The 22,655-nt window shown below is 29.3% G+C and overlaps 2 protein-coding genes across 2 annotated transcripts in view; one reads left to right on the forward strand and one right to left on the reverse strand.

Moving 5' to 3' along the window:
• Nucleotides 1–16,949, forward strand: part of LOC107453715 (kyphoscoliosis peptidase) — an 80,305-nt gene extending 63,356 nt beyond the window's left edge. Inside the window, exons 6-10 of the mRNA XM_043041874.3 lie at nt 6,299–6,456; nt 10,949–11,069; nt 12,568–12,871; nt 14,462–14,716; nt 16,385–16,949. Of these exons, the coding sequence (XP_042897808.2) occupies nt 6,299–6,456; nt 10,949–11,069; nt 12,568–12,871; nt 14,462–14,716; nt 16,385–16,669 (1,123 nt within the window). The 3' untranslated portion in view covers nt 16,670–16,949. The remainder of the gene's footprint in view (nt 1–6,298; nt 6,457–10,948; nt 11,070–12,567; nt 12,872–14,461; nt 14,717–16,384) is intronic.
• Nucleotides 16,950–19,588: 2,639 nt separating this feature from the next.
• The window catches only part of LOC107453721 (A disintegrin and metalloproteinase with thrombospondin motifs 6), a 113,659-nt gene continuing 110,592 nt past the window's right edge, over nt 19,589–22,655 (reverse strand). The window contains exon 26 of the mRNA XM_087161456.1: nt 19,589–22,614. Within this exon, the coding sequence (XP_087017582.1) occupies nt 22,439–22,614 (176 nt within the window). The 3' untranslated portion in view covers nt 19,589–22,438. The remainder of the gene's footprint in view (nt 22,615–22,655) is intronic.

The following is a 22,655-nucleotide window of genomic DNA, read 5'->3' on the forward strand; positions in this document are numbered from 1 at the left end:
ACTCTCTATGATTTTATCTTTTTCTAAAGATTGCGAGTTTAAGGAATGCACTTCTTCTTTTAAACGTCTTAATTGAGGCTTCCAAAAGTTTTCCCCTGATTTCAAAGATTGTTTATCAATAACTGTTTCAACCAAAGGTTCTGTTTTCTCCATGACTCAAATATGTATCTTGTCTCAGAAAACAGATATCAGGAGGTATAAAAAATAACAAATTTAACTTAAGTATTTGAATATCAATGAACAATTTAATCTAGTTGTGACCTTTCTTGTGAAAATACGCCTAGCTTACGGCTTCCATGGAGCAATGAATCTGTTTATATCTAAAGTTTACAAACACAAAGCTGCTACAAATCAGAACATGTTCGCATTCTCAAAATTACCATTTCTCTTTTTACCAGTTTTATCTCATCTGACTTTTGTGAGAGAATTTATGTCAGTGTCTTGAATTTTTTTCATATTATGAATTTGCATAGAATCACAAAATTTTCTAATCAATTGGGTACCTGCACTCCAAGAAGAAGAAGACAACCAATACCCACGCATGTGACCTATGACGTGAGCACCAGCTAATCATTATCAGTAGAGTCCCTGAATTGGGTATACTATAGCCTACGTCACATGTTGTGTTATTCCTACTAAATTTAACCCATGAACGGCATTTTCTGCGAGCCTAACTTCAAGTCACAAATAAACAAACGAAGTGTTTGATCGCTTAAATAGCTGCTCGCCAGATTTTATTGCATTATAAAGAATAGTAATTGATATACGATTTTTGATTAATAATTGATTTATGTGGATAGTGGCATAGAATTTAGCATTGCGTCATGGTAAATGTTATTCCTACTAAGTGGAAGTAGTTGTGTTTTTTTTATATTATACCCAATTAGACCTAGTATAGTAGCCTTATTATCAGCAATATGGAGTATCAAAGTTGAGGCTTTCGCTACTTAACTTAAAATGTCAATTAACATTAAGTTAATTAAAGACAAAGCCGTATAGCGCATCGAATTTGTTGAAATATAATTCTTCCTAGCCTACTTCTATTACTTAACTTAGATTTATTGTTCTTTTATGTACTTTATTGTAACTGTGATGCATTTTTGTTTTATGTACCTCACAACTTCGATGCATAATAAGTTAGTTTATGATCTACAAGGCTTCGTGTCGGTCTTTGTGTAAATATATAGAGGTTGAATTGAAATCTATGTGAAAGAATCCTTGTGAAAGATTATTGGCTGTGTTACTTAAGAGAATTTATTCTTGACTGGCTTGGCTTACTCGAAATGGAATGGAACGAACAGTTGCTAACAAAATGTACTTTTGACTTCGTTAGCACACGACATTCTAGAATAATTTACATCTAAGCATTTTATAGAGCTCAATTGAAAAAAGAAATAATCAAACGATTGCATCGAAGTTTATAAAATCATTTAAAAGCACTAAAAGAAAACGATGAGCTCGCCAATCTAATGAGTAGTCAGCCATTTGGACTGACTCATCACTGACCATTTGGACGAAATTGTAGCCATTTTGCTGCGCTTTCTTATATGCTCCATCATTGGAGTGGAAATGTTCTAAATGTTCAACTAATTTCTATTAAACTTCATTCTTTTTATTATCTAATCATTTTGATCTACTCAATTTGGTATTTGTGACACAGAATTCTGAATAATGCTGGGTATGTCAATTACATATTTAATGATTATTTTCATTGTGATATCCTTTTTCCACTGTGTAATTACAAATTGTTGAATTGGAATTAACTACAAACTACAAGTATCAAAATAGTTCATGACAGGATTGAATATTATTAAGCGGGTAAAGTCTAGTGACTAAAATATTTGGAAAGCCTCGTTTTGCACTATACAACAGTAAATGTACCAAATGTTCTTCAGAGATATTTTTTACCAAAAGAAAATACAGAATCAAATTTTGAAACTTGTAACATTAAACGCGTCACCATGTAAGAAAATTGAAGTTTCGAATGTCGTTGCCATAAAGATATATTTCGAAGAGCCGTAGAGGTTTTATCTTAGTTACAGAGAATGCGATGCCAACTTCCAGAAGAATATTGGAAGAAATCATAATGTTTAAAAAGTATAGGCTTCTTGGGGAAAACTTGTAAAATAAATTCCTGAACTGCTTTTTTAACAAGAAGCATGTGGTCGTTATGATAATCAATGATAAAACGGAGCACATGTGAAACAAACTCGGGTTTTGAATGTTAATACTAGAAAAAATTTAGCCTCATTTCCGAAGAATACTGCACCATTTTACAACTAGAATATATTTTTAGTCTTAGGCACCCTTGTCATCTTTTAACTTCTTAATTCCCTTACTAAAAAATAGCGTGTTTTTGTTGTTGACAGATGTAAAAAAACACACCTGAGGTAGAAAATGATGTTATGATTTGTACTATAAATAACCTCATTATTACACCTCAATTTCAACCTGTTTACATCTCATAAAATCAACCTCATATATAGCTCAGTGATACTTTTAATTGCGATCGAGTGAAATAATTCACACCCCAAATATACTTATTTGCTTAAATTGTAGATAAATTAACATGTACAGTCAGCAAAAAAAAAAAGATATCACCCTGAATAACTTTTGTTCTAATGATCGGATTTTCACGATCTAAGTGTCAATCTTAATGGTTCCCGGGGGTGACCTCAAATATGCTAATTAATTAGTGCTAACTATTAATTAAGTTACGAAATCAGACACAAAAACGTACTTTCTCTGAATAAACATGTATTTTTTTTTACATATTTGGATTCCTGACCTTCAAAATATAGGGGGTAGCCGCAATCTGGGAAATGTGGTCCCCATAGTTTGGTCAGGAGAGCGATCCAAAGTTCGTACCCCTTAATGTTAATTTCGCTTTTTGCGTTTTCAGTCATATTTTCAAAACTAATGAAGCAATTCAAAAAAAAATTGCACCCACTCATAAAACTCATTTACCCAAAGATAATTTCATGCAAAAAATAATTTTTAATATTTATTTATTATTTTTTATTATTTAATTAAAGTGAGGATGAAAAAATATTGAATTATAAGGTATGAATTTTTTTATACCATAATAATCTACATATTTTTCAATAGAAAAATCTAAAGTTTCAACTGTTTTTATTTATTAGAATCTGAAAAAAATTAAAATTAATTATTTTTAAAAAAATAATTTGGCGACAATAAAAAAATGATTAAATGGGGCGATTAATATTAAAATGTGATAAACTTGCGAGGAACTTGACTTCGCGCGCGTAGTGTAAAATTTCATTCATATTTTTTTCGCTAATAATCGTTTGCTAATCTTTTTATTTTTATTTCTTTCAAACTATAAAATACGATGTTTCTTTTTAGTTATTTAATAATTTATTTGTAATTCAGTAAAGAAATTATGAATAAAACATTTTGAATAAAAAACACTTTATTCAACGAATGTCTAGTTTTATAAAGGCGTGCATCTGATAGAATATGATTATGCACCAGATTGTGCTTACTTAATGTGATTATTTTTTAATTTTTGATTTTCTTTTTCTATAACTGATACAATTTCAATAATATACATACGTATGCATAGATTTGGAATAATATATTTATCAATTTCTTGAATATATATTTTATAATTATTAATACGAATGCGTAGTCAACATTTTTAATCATCTTAAAACTTCGCCCGGTGGCTGAGCGGTAGCGCTTCGCGATGTCGTTCCTCGGGCCGGGCAAGGCTGACTCAGCCTTTCATCCCTTCAGTGGGTCGATAAATAAATACCAAGCATGATTGGGAACATTAATATGAAACTTTATTTATCCAAAAAACAAATCGAAAAACCCGTTCGAAATTTGATTAAAAACAATAGATTCCTAACTAAAGTAATAAAATTTGTTATATAATATCATTGAGTTAATCGTATATTATTGTAGATATATTTACCAAAATATTTCTTTGTTAATTTATATAATTTTTTCCCGCGCAAATCCATGTCGGGCAAATCTGTGGCTAAAATTATGTGCGAAACAGGCAATTCATGTTTCTTTCTCCTTTCTATTTTTTTCTCTTAAATAAATATTAATTTTTTAAATTTATTAATTGTTAACTTCTTTAAATTATCCAGTATAATAAATATTTCCTTGCTCACATCCATTTTCGGGCCCATCCTTGGTAACTAACAAATCAAACGCACTACAACACTGCAGTAAGAACGCACTTTAATACAAAACCCCTCTATTTAAGCTTTTAGCTCAATTTCCGCTTTTGGTTTCATATTTTGTAATGTGGCTATCTTTTTCGATAATAATTTAAATCATTCTTTAAAAATTTCACGTTCATGTAATAAGTTCATTTGAATTCGCAGCTCGCTTTATAGATTTCGTTTCATGTTTTATTCTGTTTCTTCTTTATACTTAATTTTCTGATTTCGCTTGATATTTTTACTTATTGTGTTCCATTACATTTGTAATTTTTTTGTAAAATTTTTTTGAGTGCTTCTCAAACTATTGCATTGATATATTTTACTTTGTCTATATTGATACAATAATAGAAAGTGCTATTTTTTTGCTGATATAATCGTGTAAGCTGATGAAAAGATTATATCTTTTATTTTCCGGATATTTTTAGAAATTTTTTTCCTTTTTTCGGAATTTTTTTTTCCGGTTTCTTGCAGTTTTATTTTTTATTATTATTTTTCTTCCCCCCTTTTTTATTGTTCTGTAATTTTTCCCAAGTTTTTTCTACATTTTGAACTTATTTACTTATTTTATGAGTTCTATTTACTTGCAGCTTATGCGCAATAAATAAAACTTATTATTTTTCGTAATTTTCTTCGTGTTTTTTTTTGTTTTTATGTATTATGATATATATATATATATATATATATATATATATATATATATATATATATATATATATATATATATATATATATATATATATATATATATATATATATATATATATATATATATCAAAATGCTTTTAAAATGCCATATAACATTTATTAAGTTTTACAATTTTATCGAAAATAAATACCGTGATTTCTATAAAATTTTGCGATTATGCATCAGATTAGCTATCTTTTTTCAGGTTCACCTTTGCTTGATCGCTTTTTTTTTCTTCCTTTCCTAAGAAACTCGAAGTGAGGGGCAAAAGCATTTAACCCTACAACTCTTCATAAATTTATGATAACTTATGAAAATTTGGTTTTAATTCAAAACTGTCATACAAATTACATTAAAACAGCATTAAAAAAATAAATAATGTCAGATAAAAATTCAAAGATTCCTTAATCTTGGAGAATCAAAAATAATTTATTAATTTATTTAAATTTCCTTTTTAAAGGAGATTAAAAAAAATAAAAAATAAAAAAAAATAAAAAGCCCAGAAAGCAACGCGAAAAATTCTTTTGGTTGCTTAGCAACGAGAAGCACTATCTTTTCCCATCTTGTCATTCATTCAGTTTCTTTATGGTTGTTATAAATTTTTTCCCCTTCTATGGCGAGGTAATTTGGCATATTTTTAAACCATCGCCAGATATATAAATCCTTATTGCCACCTAATTTACAACTCATTTTTTTCGAAATTTTGTCTACCCCCCCTATTTTGAAGGTCAGGAATCCAAATATGTAAAAAAAAATACATGTTTATTCAGAGAAAGTACGTTTTTGTGTCTGATTTCGTAACTTAATTAATAGTTAGCACTAATTAATTAGCATATTTGAGGTCACCCCCGGGAACCATTAAGATTGACACTTAGATCGTGAAAATCCGATCATTAGAACAAAAGTTATTCAGGGTGATATCTTTTTTTTTTTGCTGACTGTACACCTAAAAATAACAACGTTCCTAAGGTAATTACTCAAAAGTAGATTTTCATCAACCTCAAAAATGAATAAAACATCTTCATACATCTTGTTTACACACCTTGGTAGGTTGATTTTGTAAGGTTTTTTCGAAGACAACTTAAAATAAGCATCAAGCCAACCTTACCACCTCAAAAACACATAAAATCTTTGTTTGGTTTTCTGGAGTGACTCAAAACATACCTGATTGTTGCCTGCGGAGTTCTATCATTCTTATTTCTTAGGTTTTTAATCCTTTGCTTAGTGTGCACCATGTTGCACCATCACATGTGGTCCACATTATACTACCACCGTTATACCAGTCGTATAGCAAAAATGTTATTCATGTTATGCCAGCCGTTAGCAAAAGGTTAATCAACATGCTAATTTTTTTTATCTGTTATGCGCTAAATGTAAGTAAACCTACAAAATTAATTAACATTTTAATTTTTAGATTAGCAAACATACGAGTAAAGCGAGTACATGGATTTGCGAAAGGATTCGATTATAGACCTGGTCATCAATTCCATCCTGGTGAAGACATTACTCACGCTTGGAACGCTGTTTTTATTTTTGGAGCATGGCGTCTCATAGATGTAACCTGGGGTACAGGTACGTCGAGTCTAAATGCATATTTTAATAATACTGCTCTGTTGGCGTAGTCGGTTAAGGCGTTGGCCACACTACTGGTTGAAGAGCTGGGAAAAATACGAAAACCTCCATTGGTTGTGGTTTAGAGGTTAGGAGAGACGGGTACCAGCTCTAGCGCTGTATACGTCGACTGACCAGGGTCAAAATTACATGACATTTTTAGTATGGCAGTTAAAAGATAGAGCCACGAAATGATTGGCCATGGCTGGGTGGTGTACTTATTCTAATGTTGGCATATAAATATTTTAGTTTACGTTCATAAAATTCAAGGGTAAATTTTCTAAACCATGTTTAGGCATTTTCAAAGGTATTAAAAAGTGTACTATTTATACATTATGCTGTTAACTTTTACGTTGTTTGCTAAAGATTTTTCATAGTGGTAGTTTTATAGCCGAGAAAATTTATTAAAATCATTAGCAATATTTAAAATTTTGTTAGATTTGTATACAAATAAGGCATAATTTTCAGGGTTTTCAAATTTATTTTTAGATTTTTCCTACCGGGGTGGTTGAAACAAATGCTTCGAACTAAGAGTGATAAATAAAGGCATAAAATCTCTCAAAAATATTTATCGTATAAATTTTAAAATTTGCAGTTATATAAAACTCCACTTGTTTTTTGAGGGGGAGGGAGGAGGATTTTTTTCAAATTCCAGCTAAAATATGAAATGTAAGCAAAAATACGTGAATATAGCAAAAATATTATTCATTTTCAAAATTTCTGCTACGTTGTATATTTGTTTTTAAAAACAAATGAATATATAAATTAATTCAAATCAATTTTTAACCAGTTATTTTCTGAATGCGTCGACAAATTGTAATAAAAAAAATTCTGACCTTGACCTCTAATCAGAAATACCTTAATTTATTTGGAACAAATCGTATTTGAAACGTAAAATGGGTCACTTAGTGAATCACAGCCTGAATATTTTATAACTGTCAACGGAATAATCCATGCAACTGCGAAATACGAGGACACACTCTAGTCGCAGATTTGATAACTCGTATTGGCAACAAAATGAAAATAAGAAAAAAAAATCGAAAACCATGAGGTATCGATTAATCATTTACGGTGACTGCAGTGGTGTTCGTTCTCGCTTTAGTGGTTTTTGACACGCTACGCGGTTTCCCTTGACTCATCAAATAGTTCTGTATTATAATTATTCAGTAATTGCCTAAATATATTATTAAAAGATATAATTAATAATTTTAGTTTCAATTTCGTATAATAGGGCATTTTAATATAAAAAAAGTAGTAAAAAGTTTAGAACTATGATTTTTAAGTAGATTAAAAAAGAGTAAATAGTTTTATTTTTTGACTGACCTAAAATGGAAAACGTTGTGTGCCTTACTTTCAAAAGGTTTTTTTTCTAATTTTACAACCGTCGTTGAACAACCGACCCAATTTTATGGGTGTACGACTACTAATGTTCTACTCCGTAGCCTTGTAATTTTGAACCCAATCCAGAAGAAAAGGAATCCAGAAGAAGTCTTTTTGATGGAGCTAACCCGCATTTGCGTTACATGGAGAGGAAGTTCACGAAAACCTCCCACGGTTAGCCTGACGGCAAGAGGACTTTAACCCATGATCCGTCTACCACTGAGGATATTTCACGTCAGCAATGTGGTCGGTGCAAGCCGGATGCGGAATTCGTATCGACTGGGATTCAAACCCGGTTCGTCTCATTGGAAGCTCTATCCCCTGTGCCATCGCTGTCAATGGTGTTAAAGTTAAGTACGATAGTAATGCAATTTATACTTTTATTTTCGGTCTGACAAAATTAAAACTCGAGAGAGATTCAATCAATACTGAACTGTGAGACAGAAGATTCAAAAACAGACAAAGGCTAATTTGTACGACTGTTAAATTACCCTAGATTTACAAATCCCAAGACACTCCATTTTTTATATTACATTTAATTATAAAGTTAGATTTTTCAAAAAAAATCGCATCACATGTGGTGGACACATCTATTAAAAGCATAAACAAATTATAAATATAAAAATATGCATAATAGAATTTTTGTCCTTAATGATCACAAACATGAGTTAAATTTAAAAAAATTTTGTCCGATCAGCGAAAATGGACTCTGTGGAAATCAGAATAAATCAAGAAATTTATAGTAAGTATAAGGAACCAGACGTCATAACAATTATAAGAATTAAAAGAATCCATTAATTTGGACGCATTATATAAGAATAAACTCGATTATAAAAATGGAAAACCAATAATAAAAACTAAATGGCGAACTGATAAAATAAGAAGAAAAAAACAATAAGTAAACATCCAAAAAATATCTAATATGTATTCGATAAAATGTTTTAAATTATTAGGGTTAAGGTCCAGAGGGAGACCTAGAAAAAGAATGATAAAGCAACTAGAAATTACTTCAAATTGTCAATTGCAAGAAAAATGGGACCAAGCTAAAAGAATGGGCCAAATTTTTTAAAGAGGTTATGGCTCTGCATTGGATGGACCGCTAGAAAGAGGATGAATATCAGATACATAAATGTAACATAAACCTGAAAATCTGAATAATTTTGATTGAAAAATAATTTTGGAAAAAGTTTCGTATTTCTTTTATTGTATATACACTGTTTGCAAAATAGTCTGCCACCAGTTATTTTTTACAGTGTTATTTATACCATCTACTATCCCTTACACTATAATTTGCTGTATTAGAAAAATGATTCAATTATAGTGGAAAAATTTAATGAAAATGTACAAAAGGGGCCAAAAACTATGTAGTATAAGGCTTTGAAAAAGTAACTTAGATAAATAAATATAATAAAGGACACGAAAATTTTTATAAAGTTATTACAGAGAGAAGTTTTATGTTGTATTTATTTAAAAAGGCTTCTTACTAATAAATCCGTATGTATTTATTTCTAAAGTATAGCTTATGCCATCACTTTTTTAATCAAAGTTGAAAATGTATAAAATGAATTGTTTTTATAAAATTTAGAATGAATGTTTATTAAGTCTCAAAAACTTATGCTTATCAGAAAATAGAAAGTCTTCATGAGTTTGAAAAATTTTGAAGCATATAATATTTCAATTTAAACAAAAAATAAAAATATAGCTTGTAGTTTACAGATTAGCTTTATATGATTAATATTTTAGATAAACTTATGTATTTTTTTAAAAACAGTTTAAAACCAGAAGCAACATAAGAGATTTTATTAATCCAATACGGCAATTGCAATTTACCTTTAACCATTGCACACAAAAGCTGATACGATTGCTTGTTATGTATTTGAAAAGAATAATTTATATGCCATAAAAAAACTCCTATCTGTGAAATAGAATGAAAAAGCACAACAGTTGGCGAAGAAAATGACGGTTAATATTTTAGGATGGCGCAAAACGGTTGAATTGATTCCAAAAACTCTATCACGTGTCTGCAATCTCTTGCTGAAACAATTACGGTTTTTTTCGCATCAGCAATTTCAACTTCAATTACTGAACATCATTTGCCATGGTATTCTGCGACCTAGACCTTAAAAAAACAAATTTTCTCCTTCGTTCAGTTAATAAATAATAAAGCTTATTAATATTAAACGATAGTCCATTTTTTACCTTATATGTAATGCAGTATTAATTATTTTGAAACAAAATGATTAGATTTCTTCTTAGCGTAATTAGTTTTTTTAAAAATAATCTTTATTTGAAAGAAGAAAATCACAGTAACTTTAATTATAGAAATGTTTAGTAAAAACAATTTGGTGAAATTAAAATTAAATTTATGTTTATGTAATAGAATTTTACTGATCTGAAAAGTTAGAGTCTATAAATAGTTCTTACAAAACTCAAAGACTTCCGATAAAAAGCTTATAAGATTAAAATTGAACTAAAAAATATGTTCAATAGTGGGTGCAAATTAATATTTAAATGATTAAAAAAGGGAAATGTAATCGAAACTTAAATAATCATTATTAAGGAAGGTTGGCATGCAAACAGGTTTTTTATACATTTTATTTCTTTCTTTCTCAATAATAATTTGTTTGAGTTTGAGAGTGATTTTCTATTTTTCAATTTTAAATCGCAATTTTTCGCAAGCAATTTTAAAAGATGACTCCTGTTGTATTGTGCATATTATTTTGAGCTGATTTTTGACGCGTGTTCTAAAATTTCGAAACAGAACATTTTAGTCTCGCCGGTTCGATTTCGCCATTTCGGTCTCACTAATTTTTTTCCTTTTCCTTGTCTTTCTGTTTTTAATCTTTTTCTGTTTTTGTATAAAAGTCATGATACCAAAAAAAAAATGCATGAAATAGCGAAAATATGATCTAAATACTTCAGATTAATTTCCAAGCTTAATATTTTATTTAAATTTTCCTAAACCATTTAAGAATTTTTAATGTTTCATTTTTTCTCATATAATTGTTAACTTTAATTTTTTAAATTAGATAACTCTTTTACTAACCACATTTAATAATAAATATGTTTTCAGGGTATACCGACCACACAGGTAAATTCCAACGCAAATTAAATGAGCATTTCTTTCTTACTGATCCAGAAGTCTTGATCTGGACCCATTTCCCCTACAGTGAAATGGAAAACAACTACTCCAGGTAATTTAACAAAACTCTTAACTTGTTTTCGTAAAATTCCAACATTACATTTCAGTCGAAAATAAACATAGTATGGCGATTGGCTTTAACATTGTGTGCTGTTAGGAAGCTCTCAGAAAATTTTTTTTAAATAAAAAATTATTATATTGATTTTATCAAACAACGCAGTAAAATAACCATAAATAAGATAGTATTAAGTTAACTGTGAGAAAAACAGCTCATTGACTGCCTTCACGTAATACGGTTAAACAATCAGAATTTTATAGCTGCAAGTAGGCCCACCTAATGAAACCACTTAGTTCCTTGCAGCTAGATACATCTTATAGCGGAGAGGGCTAATCTGTCAATCTTATGACCGATAGAACGAGTTTTTGAGGGCCAGCATTGACGCCACAATATTTCTCTTCGACACAGGAAGAGTTTCCATTGTCCAGCACTCCCCAATTTTTGATCCTGGATTATTAGAATGCGATGCTTTTATTTACGAATAGATGGCAGCACCATAGAACTGCTTAACAAAAAAGTCTAGTATTTCTCATCTCTTACGATAGATAAAACAACCACATAAACTAAATGAATCTCACTCCACGGTGCATTTGATAAAACACAACTCAACCAAAGGCAAATTTCAATGCCCAAACCTAGCTCCAATGTCCAGCTAAATTTCTTTTTACGGTTTTGAAACCATACTAGTTGTAAAAAATTTCGAAACCGTAAATGTAAAAATGTTCTTTATACCGTAAACTTTACCGACAATAGGATAGGCAGACCTTCTGCAGGGTATTTTACCGTAATTTTAGAGTAAAAGTTTTAACAGAGTAAAAAGCGTAAATAAAATCTCTTGACCCATACTCACCCATAACGGTTTATTTGTTTAAATAGGGTTAGGTGGGATAAAGTGATTACATGAGGTAAAGTTATTATTTGTTAAAAAAATATATATACTTTCTCTTTTTGTTAAAACTATCAAAACAAGTTTATTCATGGTGTAAAAAGAAAGATTATTATTACTGTCTATATACTTTTCATCCCACAATCCAATTTATATTTAATATTTTTAAATCTGTCTAGGAATAACTTCGATAATCTAATAAAGTCTATTTTTCATAAAATAGGTTTTTGCCTACACGTCACCTCAATCAATTCAATTTACATTGAAAGTTTCTATTCCTATCTTCCCAAGAATTAACTTTAAAAAATTATGTTTTTCACAAAACAGACAGTTGCCTACATATTTTATTAAAAAATTAAATTTATATTTAATGATGTTATGCCGGTCTTCAAAGTACAACTCCGATTATCTAATAAAGTTCATTTCTCTTAAATCGGATATATGCGTACACGTCTCCACCTCGAAATAATTTACATTGAATGTTTTTATTCTTATCTTCACTAAGAATAACTTCGATTAGATAAGAGGGTATATTTCTTGTAAAATTGATGTACAGTGAATGATAAGCTTTATATTGATTAAAAAAAAAACTAAATTGTATTGCAGATGGCAGCTTCTTGACAAGCCACTTAAACTGGACGAGTTCAATGCCTTGCCAAAAGTCACTCCATTCTTTTTCGATTACAATCTCAGGATACGATCCCGTCCTCAGAATCCTGTTGTATTCCGTGTCCAGACGGAACTGAAATTGACAGCCCACAAGCCTACAAGGTACAAGTACAAACTGTATTCGGTCGAAGACAGGGAAAACGGGGCTCTCAACAACTACGTCTTCTGCCAACTGAAGGAAGATCGACTTCTCGGATCATTTGCCATCGCTCCGCCCACGGAAGGAATGTACTATTTCAAGGTACTATTTCAAGGAAGGATAACTTTGTACTCAGTTCTAAAATTAAGGTTACAGTGGTATACACCACATTTAATATACATTTTTAAAATCTTCGTCGTAAAGGAAATTACGCACAATAAAAGTTAAGCAATAAAAATGTTTTCAAAATCTGACCTTTGGGTAAGGCGGTATTAAAACATGAAAACCAGTTCACTAGATGGAATCAGAAAGTTTTTCTGCTAAATCATTTATGAATAATCTTAGTTTACTCCTGTATTCAGACAGAACTGTCGTCAATCAGTTAATTGAACTTTAGGTTTCAAAAAGGATATATTTTTCATGACTTGAACATTAATCCTTTATTTCAACAAGGATTCCAAAAATATCGATGTATACAAAGAACAATGATTGTGGAACACTCTGAATGATAAAGTATTTTTTTTAACCTTTTGGTTAGGGATGACAAAATATTATATTAATATTATTATTAAAATATATATCAAGAGTTTTATGCTTCATAAATTGTACTGTCCCATTACATGATATTAATAAATGAGAATGTTAGCTATTCAACCTCATTAAGATACTGTAATTCTGCTTTTAAAAATAAAGCAATGTTTCGGAGTTTACAATCAACAGAACTGTCCAGGATAGCCAACGAGATTAGAAATTCTGCATTTGGTGTAGTTTCAATTGACTACTTGCAGAACTGATTCTTTTCCAGAATAGATAAAATACTGGTAGTAAGAACTTTTCATTTTTATATTCTTTTGGCGGAAATTAACTATTCCAGATTATCACCTATTTCCTTTTATTTATGGCAAAAACATACTTACTGTGAAATTTCTCACATAATATATTGAAACTGTTATTAAGTAGTGTAGTTACGAATATTTCATTTCTTCCGAACGAAAGGAAAACCCGAAATGGTTTAAGACTATTATTTTGTATTTTCTGGATAAGTTCTGAACTGAATTTGTGAGTTCGCGATTCTAGTCCATATAATAACATAATCCTAGCATAAATCCTTAGCCTAACCAACTTGATTTAATACAGTTATAGAAAGCAGATGGAGAAAACAGTTTTATATTCTCGATAATTCTTTTATTCATATTCATCAATTTTAATATCTTAATTAAACTTTTTTCAGAAGACATTTACTAATTACGAGTTAGTCATTGTCAGATGGTTTAATATATTATGGTTACGTAAACATTTAAAGGTCCCCGCCGGCCGAAGACTCCCCATGTAATAAAGTGACTGATGCACGTTAAATCTGTCGAGTCGCAAAAGTTCTCCATGTTCCCATAACAAATCAATACCTCTGGGGGTACTGGATTGGAGATCGATCGTTCTCTGATTCAGGTCAAAATTACGATCTATGGATGAATGGTCCGCCCTATAAACGGGTGCGACGTATGGTGGAGCAGAAGTCGAATTCTTGGCCATAGATGGCGCCACTGGAAAAACAAGAACAATCGCACCCTCTCTGCCTAAACAGGCGTACGTCAACAACAACAACAAACATTTAAAGGTATTGAGCGTAAATTTAGAGAGAATTATAATATAAATACAAGGCATTTTTTAAAAGTATTACTACTTTTGTTTTAGGTGTACGCAAGACCTGAGTGGCAAATGTACGAAGATACGACCCTAAGGAATGTAGCCATTTTCTTGTTGGAGTGCGTGAAGGCGAAGAAGCACGTCAACCCGTACCCACTTCACGACGTTCCTTGGGGACCTGCCCAGTCCTTCTTCGACTTCAAAATGAAACTTGTCAATCAGATTGGTCCAGTCATCGTCACGTGGGGAGGAAAGAGAAAACTCACCATCGAAACAGCAGAAGTCATGCTCATTACGCAACAGGTAAATTGTGCTAAATCTCCCCCAAAATTGAAACGACAAGAATTGCTATTGAAAAATTCTATTTGCGCGAGAAGATATACTTTTAAAAAAACCTTTAAAAGAATTAACTTTACATTTAATACGATAACAAGGCACTTTATTTTAACCTTGATATAATACAATTGTTCGAAAATTTGGAGAATGTTGATATTTTCTACCATTCAATTTTGCTAGAACTCTAACCATTTTACACTTCAAATTAATCCTTTTTTTAAATTTTATTACATTGTTTGCGTTTCTTAAAAATTCGGCTTTTAGAGGACACAGTTTTTCACAATTTACTGTAGAAGACAGTATACAGAGAGTACTTTGCTTTTCTGACAATTTCTGTAAATTTCCGCGAGAATCCCTTTACGCTTTAATGAGAAATCCCTCCGAATTAAAAAAACAATATTAAATGCAAGTTAGAGCTATCGCTAACATATTTTTTGTATACTGTCAATATCTATGCTTATAAATAGCTCATTCATTCTTGAAAATTTTTTGACTAAACTGCCGCTATTTTATTTGCTGTATTTTATTTGCTATATTTTACTTACTATTAGTTTTTATTTGCTATATTTTACTTGGGTTAAAAACCGGAGCAGTTTACTGCTGAAGGACAATACTTGGGCTAACAGAAAGAGGATAGTCATGCGTGACTTGCTAAGTTGAGTTGATTTTAAATAGCTGAAAAATATTTAATGTATTTTCTGTACTCTCAAGAATAAAACTCTCCTTTTTGACGATTCAGCAGTTCTTGAGATGTATTTCATTAATTATGAGAATTAATTATTTCATTACGAAATCACGTGATTTGTAACGAAACGCGAACTCTCTAATATGACAAAAATATTTTCTCAATTCTAGACCTCATCTCTCTCTCATTACGAAAATAATTCTTAATTTGACGAAACTAGATTGGCGAAATACTAACCATCTCTTTACTTTGACGAAATTCGCTTCCTTAAAAAGTGACGATAGTTATTTATCGAAGAAGTGACAATAGATAGTATAGTTTCATTGAAGAAGTGATGAAATGAAGAAGTTTGTATTACTTCATCACTTAAACTGAATCTTCGCTCGGAGCGCATCCCAGGAAATAGTTTCGTCATTTTGTGAAAATTTAGTATAAATTTTTATTTAAAAGTGAGAATGTTTAATTTCGCAATCATACCGACCGGTTTATGTAGGAGTTAGGGAACTGGTCTTGCATTAGAAATATTACTTCATCACTTTGACTAAATGTTCGCTCGGAGACTATTCAGGAATTAGTTTCGTCATTTTGTGAAAATCGAGTATAAATTTTTTTTTAAAAGTGAGAATGTTTAATTTCGCAATCATGCCGACCGGTTTGTGTAGGAGTTAGGGAACTGGTCTTGCATCAGAAAGGTTCTAGTTTCGAATCAAGGGAAAGGCATGGATATTCTTTCATTTTTTGTACCATTTGTCCTTACTGTGGGAACAACGTTGGCCCACCTAATTTGGTACCCCTGAAAGAATGGCCAATAAATCTGCCCTTCTGATGCCTGTATGACAAAAGGTCATTCTCCAGGTGGGCAATGCAAAGGAAATTTCGAAATAATTTTCAGCTATAAAAAAGCTAAAACTACATGCATATTGTTATAAAATGAATTTTTATTTCTGTAGTTGTTTGATGCGAGTGGCAAGGAGATGGATACCAGAGGGATCATCAACAGAGAGGACTCCGATACCCGCATCTCCTTTACGATCACTCCTCCAAGGATAGGTTTCTACAAGCTGCTTATCTTTGGCATCCCCAAACCAAAAGTAAAAGGAAAATGGCGACTCCCCCTGCTCGCTTCTTTCCTCATAGACTGCAAAATCACCAAGAACCCTGCAGACGACGATCCTTACAATTCCAACAAGAAGGGCGCCAAGAAGAAGAAAATGAGAATACCACATGTCAGGTGAAGGAGTCACCATTTTAAAGTGGAAGTGAAGCGATCACCCATCGTTTCGCCAAATAACTGGCTTCAATTGTCGCCAGATTAGAAATGCTTGGATCGTGGCCAGATTCACAAACATTTCAACTTTGTTTGGAATTATGAAGTGATTCATGGGGTTAAACTTTATTGATATCGATTTTCGAAGCAACTAGTCAAAAATAGATACAACTTTTGAACACAAGTGATCTATTATTAATTCCAAAATGTAATAATTCAATAACATTGTAGTAATTATCAGGAAAAAATATTCGATGCTTGTTTCATTTTTTTCCTTCTAAATTTTCGTACCACCTGTAAGTGTACAAGTTATTTATTTATTTATTTATTTTATAGACGTTTTCAACTAAAATTTTACCATTTTATGTGAAACAAATGAATTAAACGCTTTCATAGGGTATCTAGACTTAATCGGTAGTATTTTAATAACTCATACAATTTAAATACCAACCTTTTATTGAAAATAATTACACATTAAACATGAGTTGAAAATAGTAAAAAAATACGAAAATAAATTATTACATTAAAAGTTACTAGAAATAAAAAAAAATCCCTTGTAATTCTATTTAAGTTTAAAACATTAAAAAGTTCTACTCAATTTTCAAGTAACAAAGGAACGTATTTAAGTAATCTTGAATCTAAATATGTAAGACCTTATAATTTAACAAAGATTATTTAACGTAGCATAATAAATCATTAGACATATTGAAAGTTAAACGCAATTTATAAGACTTTAATTTCAGTTAAATCTGACCGAATTCAACTATAATGTGTCCATAGATGGAAAATAAATGCATAAATTTATTAAATAGGGTCTTGATGTAAATATATACATAAAAACTATCGCTGTTATAGAAATATAGTATGTCGCGAACATGCGCGTATCCAACTAAATAATCTCCGTCTTACTAAAATAGAAATGTTCCGTTTTCTTATCATTTAAGTTTGAGGATTGTAATTTAAAGGCAGATAAACAATTAATAATTTTTTATTAAATGTTTTTAAATGTATTTGTATTTAAAAAATCAAATTTATTCTGTCGTTCAAAATATTTTGTCTTTATTATAATTATGTGAGTTTTAAATTCCATAATATTAAGTTTTTATTTCACTGTAAAATAAATGGAGAAAAGATATGTGAATAACATTAGCATATGCGGAAGTACGCGTAATTGTTAAAATAGAAATATTCTTTTATTTTTACCTTAGATTGAAGATTGTTATTAATAAATAGATTTAAAATATGCAAGTTACCTCTTAAATTTATTAATATTTTTAAATATAGTCTTAATTAAAAATTCATTCTTATATTATTGTTCATTTTTTTCGCATTTTATATTATAATTACGTAAGTATTAGATTACGGAATGCTAACGTTTAATTTCAGTATAAAATATTAAAGCTAAACATTTGAGTATCATATTCATAATGCGAAAGTACCGGTAATTATTAAAATCTCTATATTTTTTTCTATTTTAGTTCGAATATTGTTATTCGAAGATATTATAATTGAATTACCTTATTTTTCTATAAGTATTTTATGACAAAGCCGTTTTAAAAATGCAAACTTATATTATAGTTCATGATGCTTTGTACCATTATTATATTCATACGAGTTTTAAACATCAAAATATTATTTTAATTTCATTTCTTTTTTAAAAAAAAAACAATGATATGTGAATAGCATTAGCATATCGCGGAAGTACGCGTACTAATTGACAAATATTTTAAATCAAGTGTTCAAAACTTATTTTGTGCCTTAATTTTTAAATTATTGATTGAAAAGCTCAACGAGTTAATTTCTTTATTAAATTGCATGTAAAAGATGGATAAATACAATTTAAATAGATTAACGTGATTTTACGCGTTTAGAACAGCAGAAAAGATGTTTATGAAAATATTCGATATATTTCTGTAATAATTGTACATAAATTTTAAATATATACATAGTTGAAACAAGTCTATTTTTCTCTTTACAATAGTTAGTCGAAAATCGTAATATTATGTAGTGACGTAATAAATAGACATTTCGACTTATCTACATTATTAATCATCACCTAGTATAACAGTATTTTAAATTTAAATTCATTTAAAATTTAGTTTTCAAAATAATTGCCTAAACTGATTGTTTATTTAAGTAATTAAAATTCAAAACATCGATACTTCAAAACTTTAGTTTATTCGCATTTTTTTTAATTTTGTTGCAAAATATAAGGTCACGTTTATCGCTATTAAATCGTTAATATTGATTTGACTCAAAGAGATTAATAATATTAGATACATGTATTTCAAAGATTAGAAAGTATGAAAATTAATTAAAAAGATTTTCATTAATACTTATACTAAATTTGTTTAAAATCCTTAATATTTTTTTCATACTTTCATTTTTCAATGAACATTCAATTTTAATTGAGTTATACTTGATTATAATTCACCTAAATAGTTAGTTAATAGGGCAAATAACAGGAAAAATTATTCTTTACTATAAACCTGAGCAAAATAAATTAATAAACTATTTCACTTTAAAGTCTTATATAATTACATGCTATGTAATACTACTATGCAATGTATTATTTATATTTTTCATATCTGATATGTTTTCTTATGATGGTTGTCCGTTCCTTGTATCGAAAATTAGATAGTTCTAGCACTGTTATGTGTGCAAAAGTGTAATAAAGATATTGTCTTGATAAATGACAAATAAGCCCTTACATATTCCGTCCAAACAAAATACAAATAAATACTGTTTTTTGTTATGTGAGTTAATTTTTTATTTGTTTTCCTTTTACTCTCATAATCTGAAAATAAATCATCCAATCTAAAGGATATAAGGTCCAGAAATCACTAACTTTTCAATATGCGTGACAAAAAATAAATGAAGCAGTCAATTTCAAGCGTGAATTATAAAACTTTATTAATCATTGATACAATTATTTCAGATCATTTACAGTTTTTTCTAAAACTAGAAATACTATAAGCTATAGGCAGGTCACTGTTTAAGAACCAAACAGAAAGATAATTTCTATTATGTTTACGACAATGTTTGAAATTCGACATTCTGGCAAATGAATGCTGAAATCTGGACGGCAAATTATTAATATTTCACACATTGCCAAGTACAATCTTGTGAAATACACTGTAAAAAATTCCAGAAAAATCCATGGACTGGCACCCTTAGTACAGCATCCGTAATATCTATTTTACCGTTACCATAAAATCTATTTTTCCATGAAATGTTATACCGTAATTTTTACAATAATTACAAGTGATTCAATAATTTTACTGTAAATTTTACCGAAAATTTATGGTAAATGACAATTTTTGTCTTGTAAAATTTCACAAAGGAGAAATGGATTTTACGGTTAAAAGTACTGGCACCCTGATTCTTTTTATCGTAATTTGATTCGAATTTGCTTACAATATAGGAATTACATCAGGCATTTCAAATTGTCTAAGTATTCCATGAAATTCCAACATTTCATAAGTTGCTGATAACATGAATAATAGACCTTTTTTCTCGCAGTCTATCATGAAAAAATTTCTAAGCATCCCTGGTATGGTTGGAAAATTAACTTATATTAAACAATTGCATTCTTAATATTTTGTACAACAAGCAATTATCGTTCAATACACAAATTATACAGATACTAAGTAAAGTATATAATAAGACTCTTTATTAGTACTATTACCCAACTGTTCCATACGGTTCCTGGATAAAGTATATAATACACAATAAATAATTCCGGATCACATTATGGTGAAAATTACTGGCATTTTGGGTGCATCATCCGTAAAATCCATTTTTACCGTAAGATTTTATACCGTTATTTTTACAGTAAAATTCATCTAATTACAATGATTTAGTGATTTTGCAGTAAATATTACTGTAAAAATTCCGGTATATATGAAAAAATATCTCACGGTATATAACTTTAAAAATGTATTACACGACAGTAACAACCGGAACTCTGAGTGCGGGTAATTTTTATTATAATACGATACGGAATTTTTTACAGCGCAATTTTCTTTATTAATACTTTTTTTCAAACTGACAGGCGTTTATATGACAAGATTCTCTTCAAAAGACAAGAGTCAAGAATGACAAGATATTCTATAGAATAACGAAGTTACATGCATTGCCGATAACATATATATAGAAATAAAAGCTATATATAATTAAGACATATCTCTGAAGAATTAGGACGCATCATTAGTAAATTAGAAAGTTTTAGGATTTCAAAACAAACTAATTTCTTGTTAAGCGAATTTGATTTTTAAAAACAAATCATATGCTTAAATTTATAATTACATTTTTAATAAAAAAAATATAAGTTTATCAAACCAAACGGTTCAAACGGAAACAAAACCAAAATGTTCAAAGTTTACCTACCAACAATAAATTCAAAGATAAATCATTCATTTTTAAAATAATTTTTTAACCCTTTTTAAATGAAAGAAAGCTTTTAAAAAACAGGAATTTAAAGTTTAATGTTGTAATTTTGTGACGAAATAAATAAACCTCAAAAGTGATTCTTTTTTTTTTTGGGAGGCATGTAAATTAATAAGTTACCTTTACATATGTCTCGTATATGTATTATAAATTTAAATAATTCCCAATATTTTTTTAAAAAAAATTACAAAAGTCTTTCTTAATTCCTTTTCTTAATTCCTCTACTTCTTAGATATTCAAACTATAAGGAAAACAAGTGTCTTAAAAATAGGTGCACTTAAATACATATTATGTGCATTGACTTTACATTTATGTATATGTGCATTGACTTTGCACGACCAATTAAAATTTTTTAAGTCCAAATATTTTACTAAATTTACAATCCTTTTAATGTTCCACTAAATTGATATTAAAAAAATATAAGAGATTTAATCTTTCAAAGCTGATGGGATACCGGTGTCCCTTTCATGCATGTTTTTTCTAACACTCTAATTACAGGCAGAAATATATAAAACAGTTTTAATTATATAAAACAGTCTCATAGAGTCTAAGAAACAATCTGATAAATTATCTGAATTATATTTGTATTAAAGTATAAAATCCAAAAAAATAGTTTGAAACTTTTCTTTTATTCATATTAAAAATTTCATCAAAAAAATTTTTTCTGAAAATTAAAGAAAAGTCAATGATGAATTATTGTTTTTCTTAGATCTAAATAATTGCGACCAAGTGCAATTTTGAAAAATTATTGTTTGGAAGATTTTACCTTTAAAGTAGAAAAAAGACACCGGTGTTTCATGCAGTATTTCATAACCGTAAATTATTAAAATGCTAAGCATAATATCTTTAGCTTATTTTGACCTAAATGAATACAAAATAATGAAAAATGTATTAAAAACATCTTAAATAAAAATTCTGTGCCAAAAGGATAGTAATAAAAAACATTTAGTTATAATTTTTTTGTTTGTTTCAAGTATTAGTAGAAGAGAAACGAAGATGAAAATTGCTAAGAAAATTTCTTGAAGAGATTAAAATTAATGTTTCAATCGTTGTAGAAAACTCAAAATCAATCGCATATTAAATGGCAAACGCGACATGAATATTTTATTTACACAACTGAGTTTCTCTCAAAGTTCATACTAATATTTATATTTAAGTTCAAGAAATGTAATACTTCTTAATATTAATTCAACTACATCTAGGAAAATATTTTTTCCACATTGTTTCATAAAGAAAACAATCTAAATGTTATGAAAAAAATTAAAAAAATTGTCTCTACGTTATAACTTCAGCTACTACCATGATGTTGCGGAGATTTTCTGGAGTGATGGATATGTGTTTTTCTTTGCTTGCTCTTTCTCTTGCATGTGATGCAACATTTTTCTTTGAAGTACCATGTACCACACATATGCCTCAAGGATTTGCAAAGTCCGTTTTCCATTTTATCTCTACATTCACTCAGAGCTGAAACAAATGATGTGGATATTAGAGTCTCATAAATAACT

The sequence above is a fragment of the Parasteatoda tepidariorum genome, chromosome 4 (genome assembly GCF_982258835.1).
Source record: "Parasteatoda tepidariorum strain Cologne lab strain chromosome 4, Ptep-v5.0, whole genome shotgun sequence".
In the NCBI taxonomy this organism is placed as follows: domain Eukaryota; kingdom Metazoa; phylum Arthropoda; class Arachnida; order Araneae; family Theridiidae; genus Parasteatoda; species Parasteatoda tepidariorum.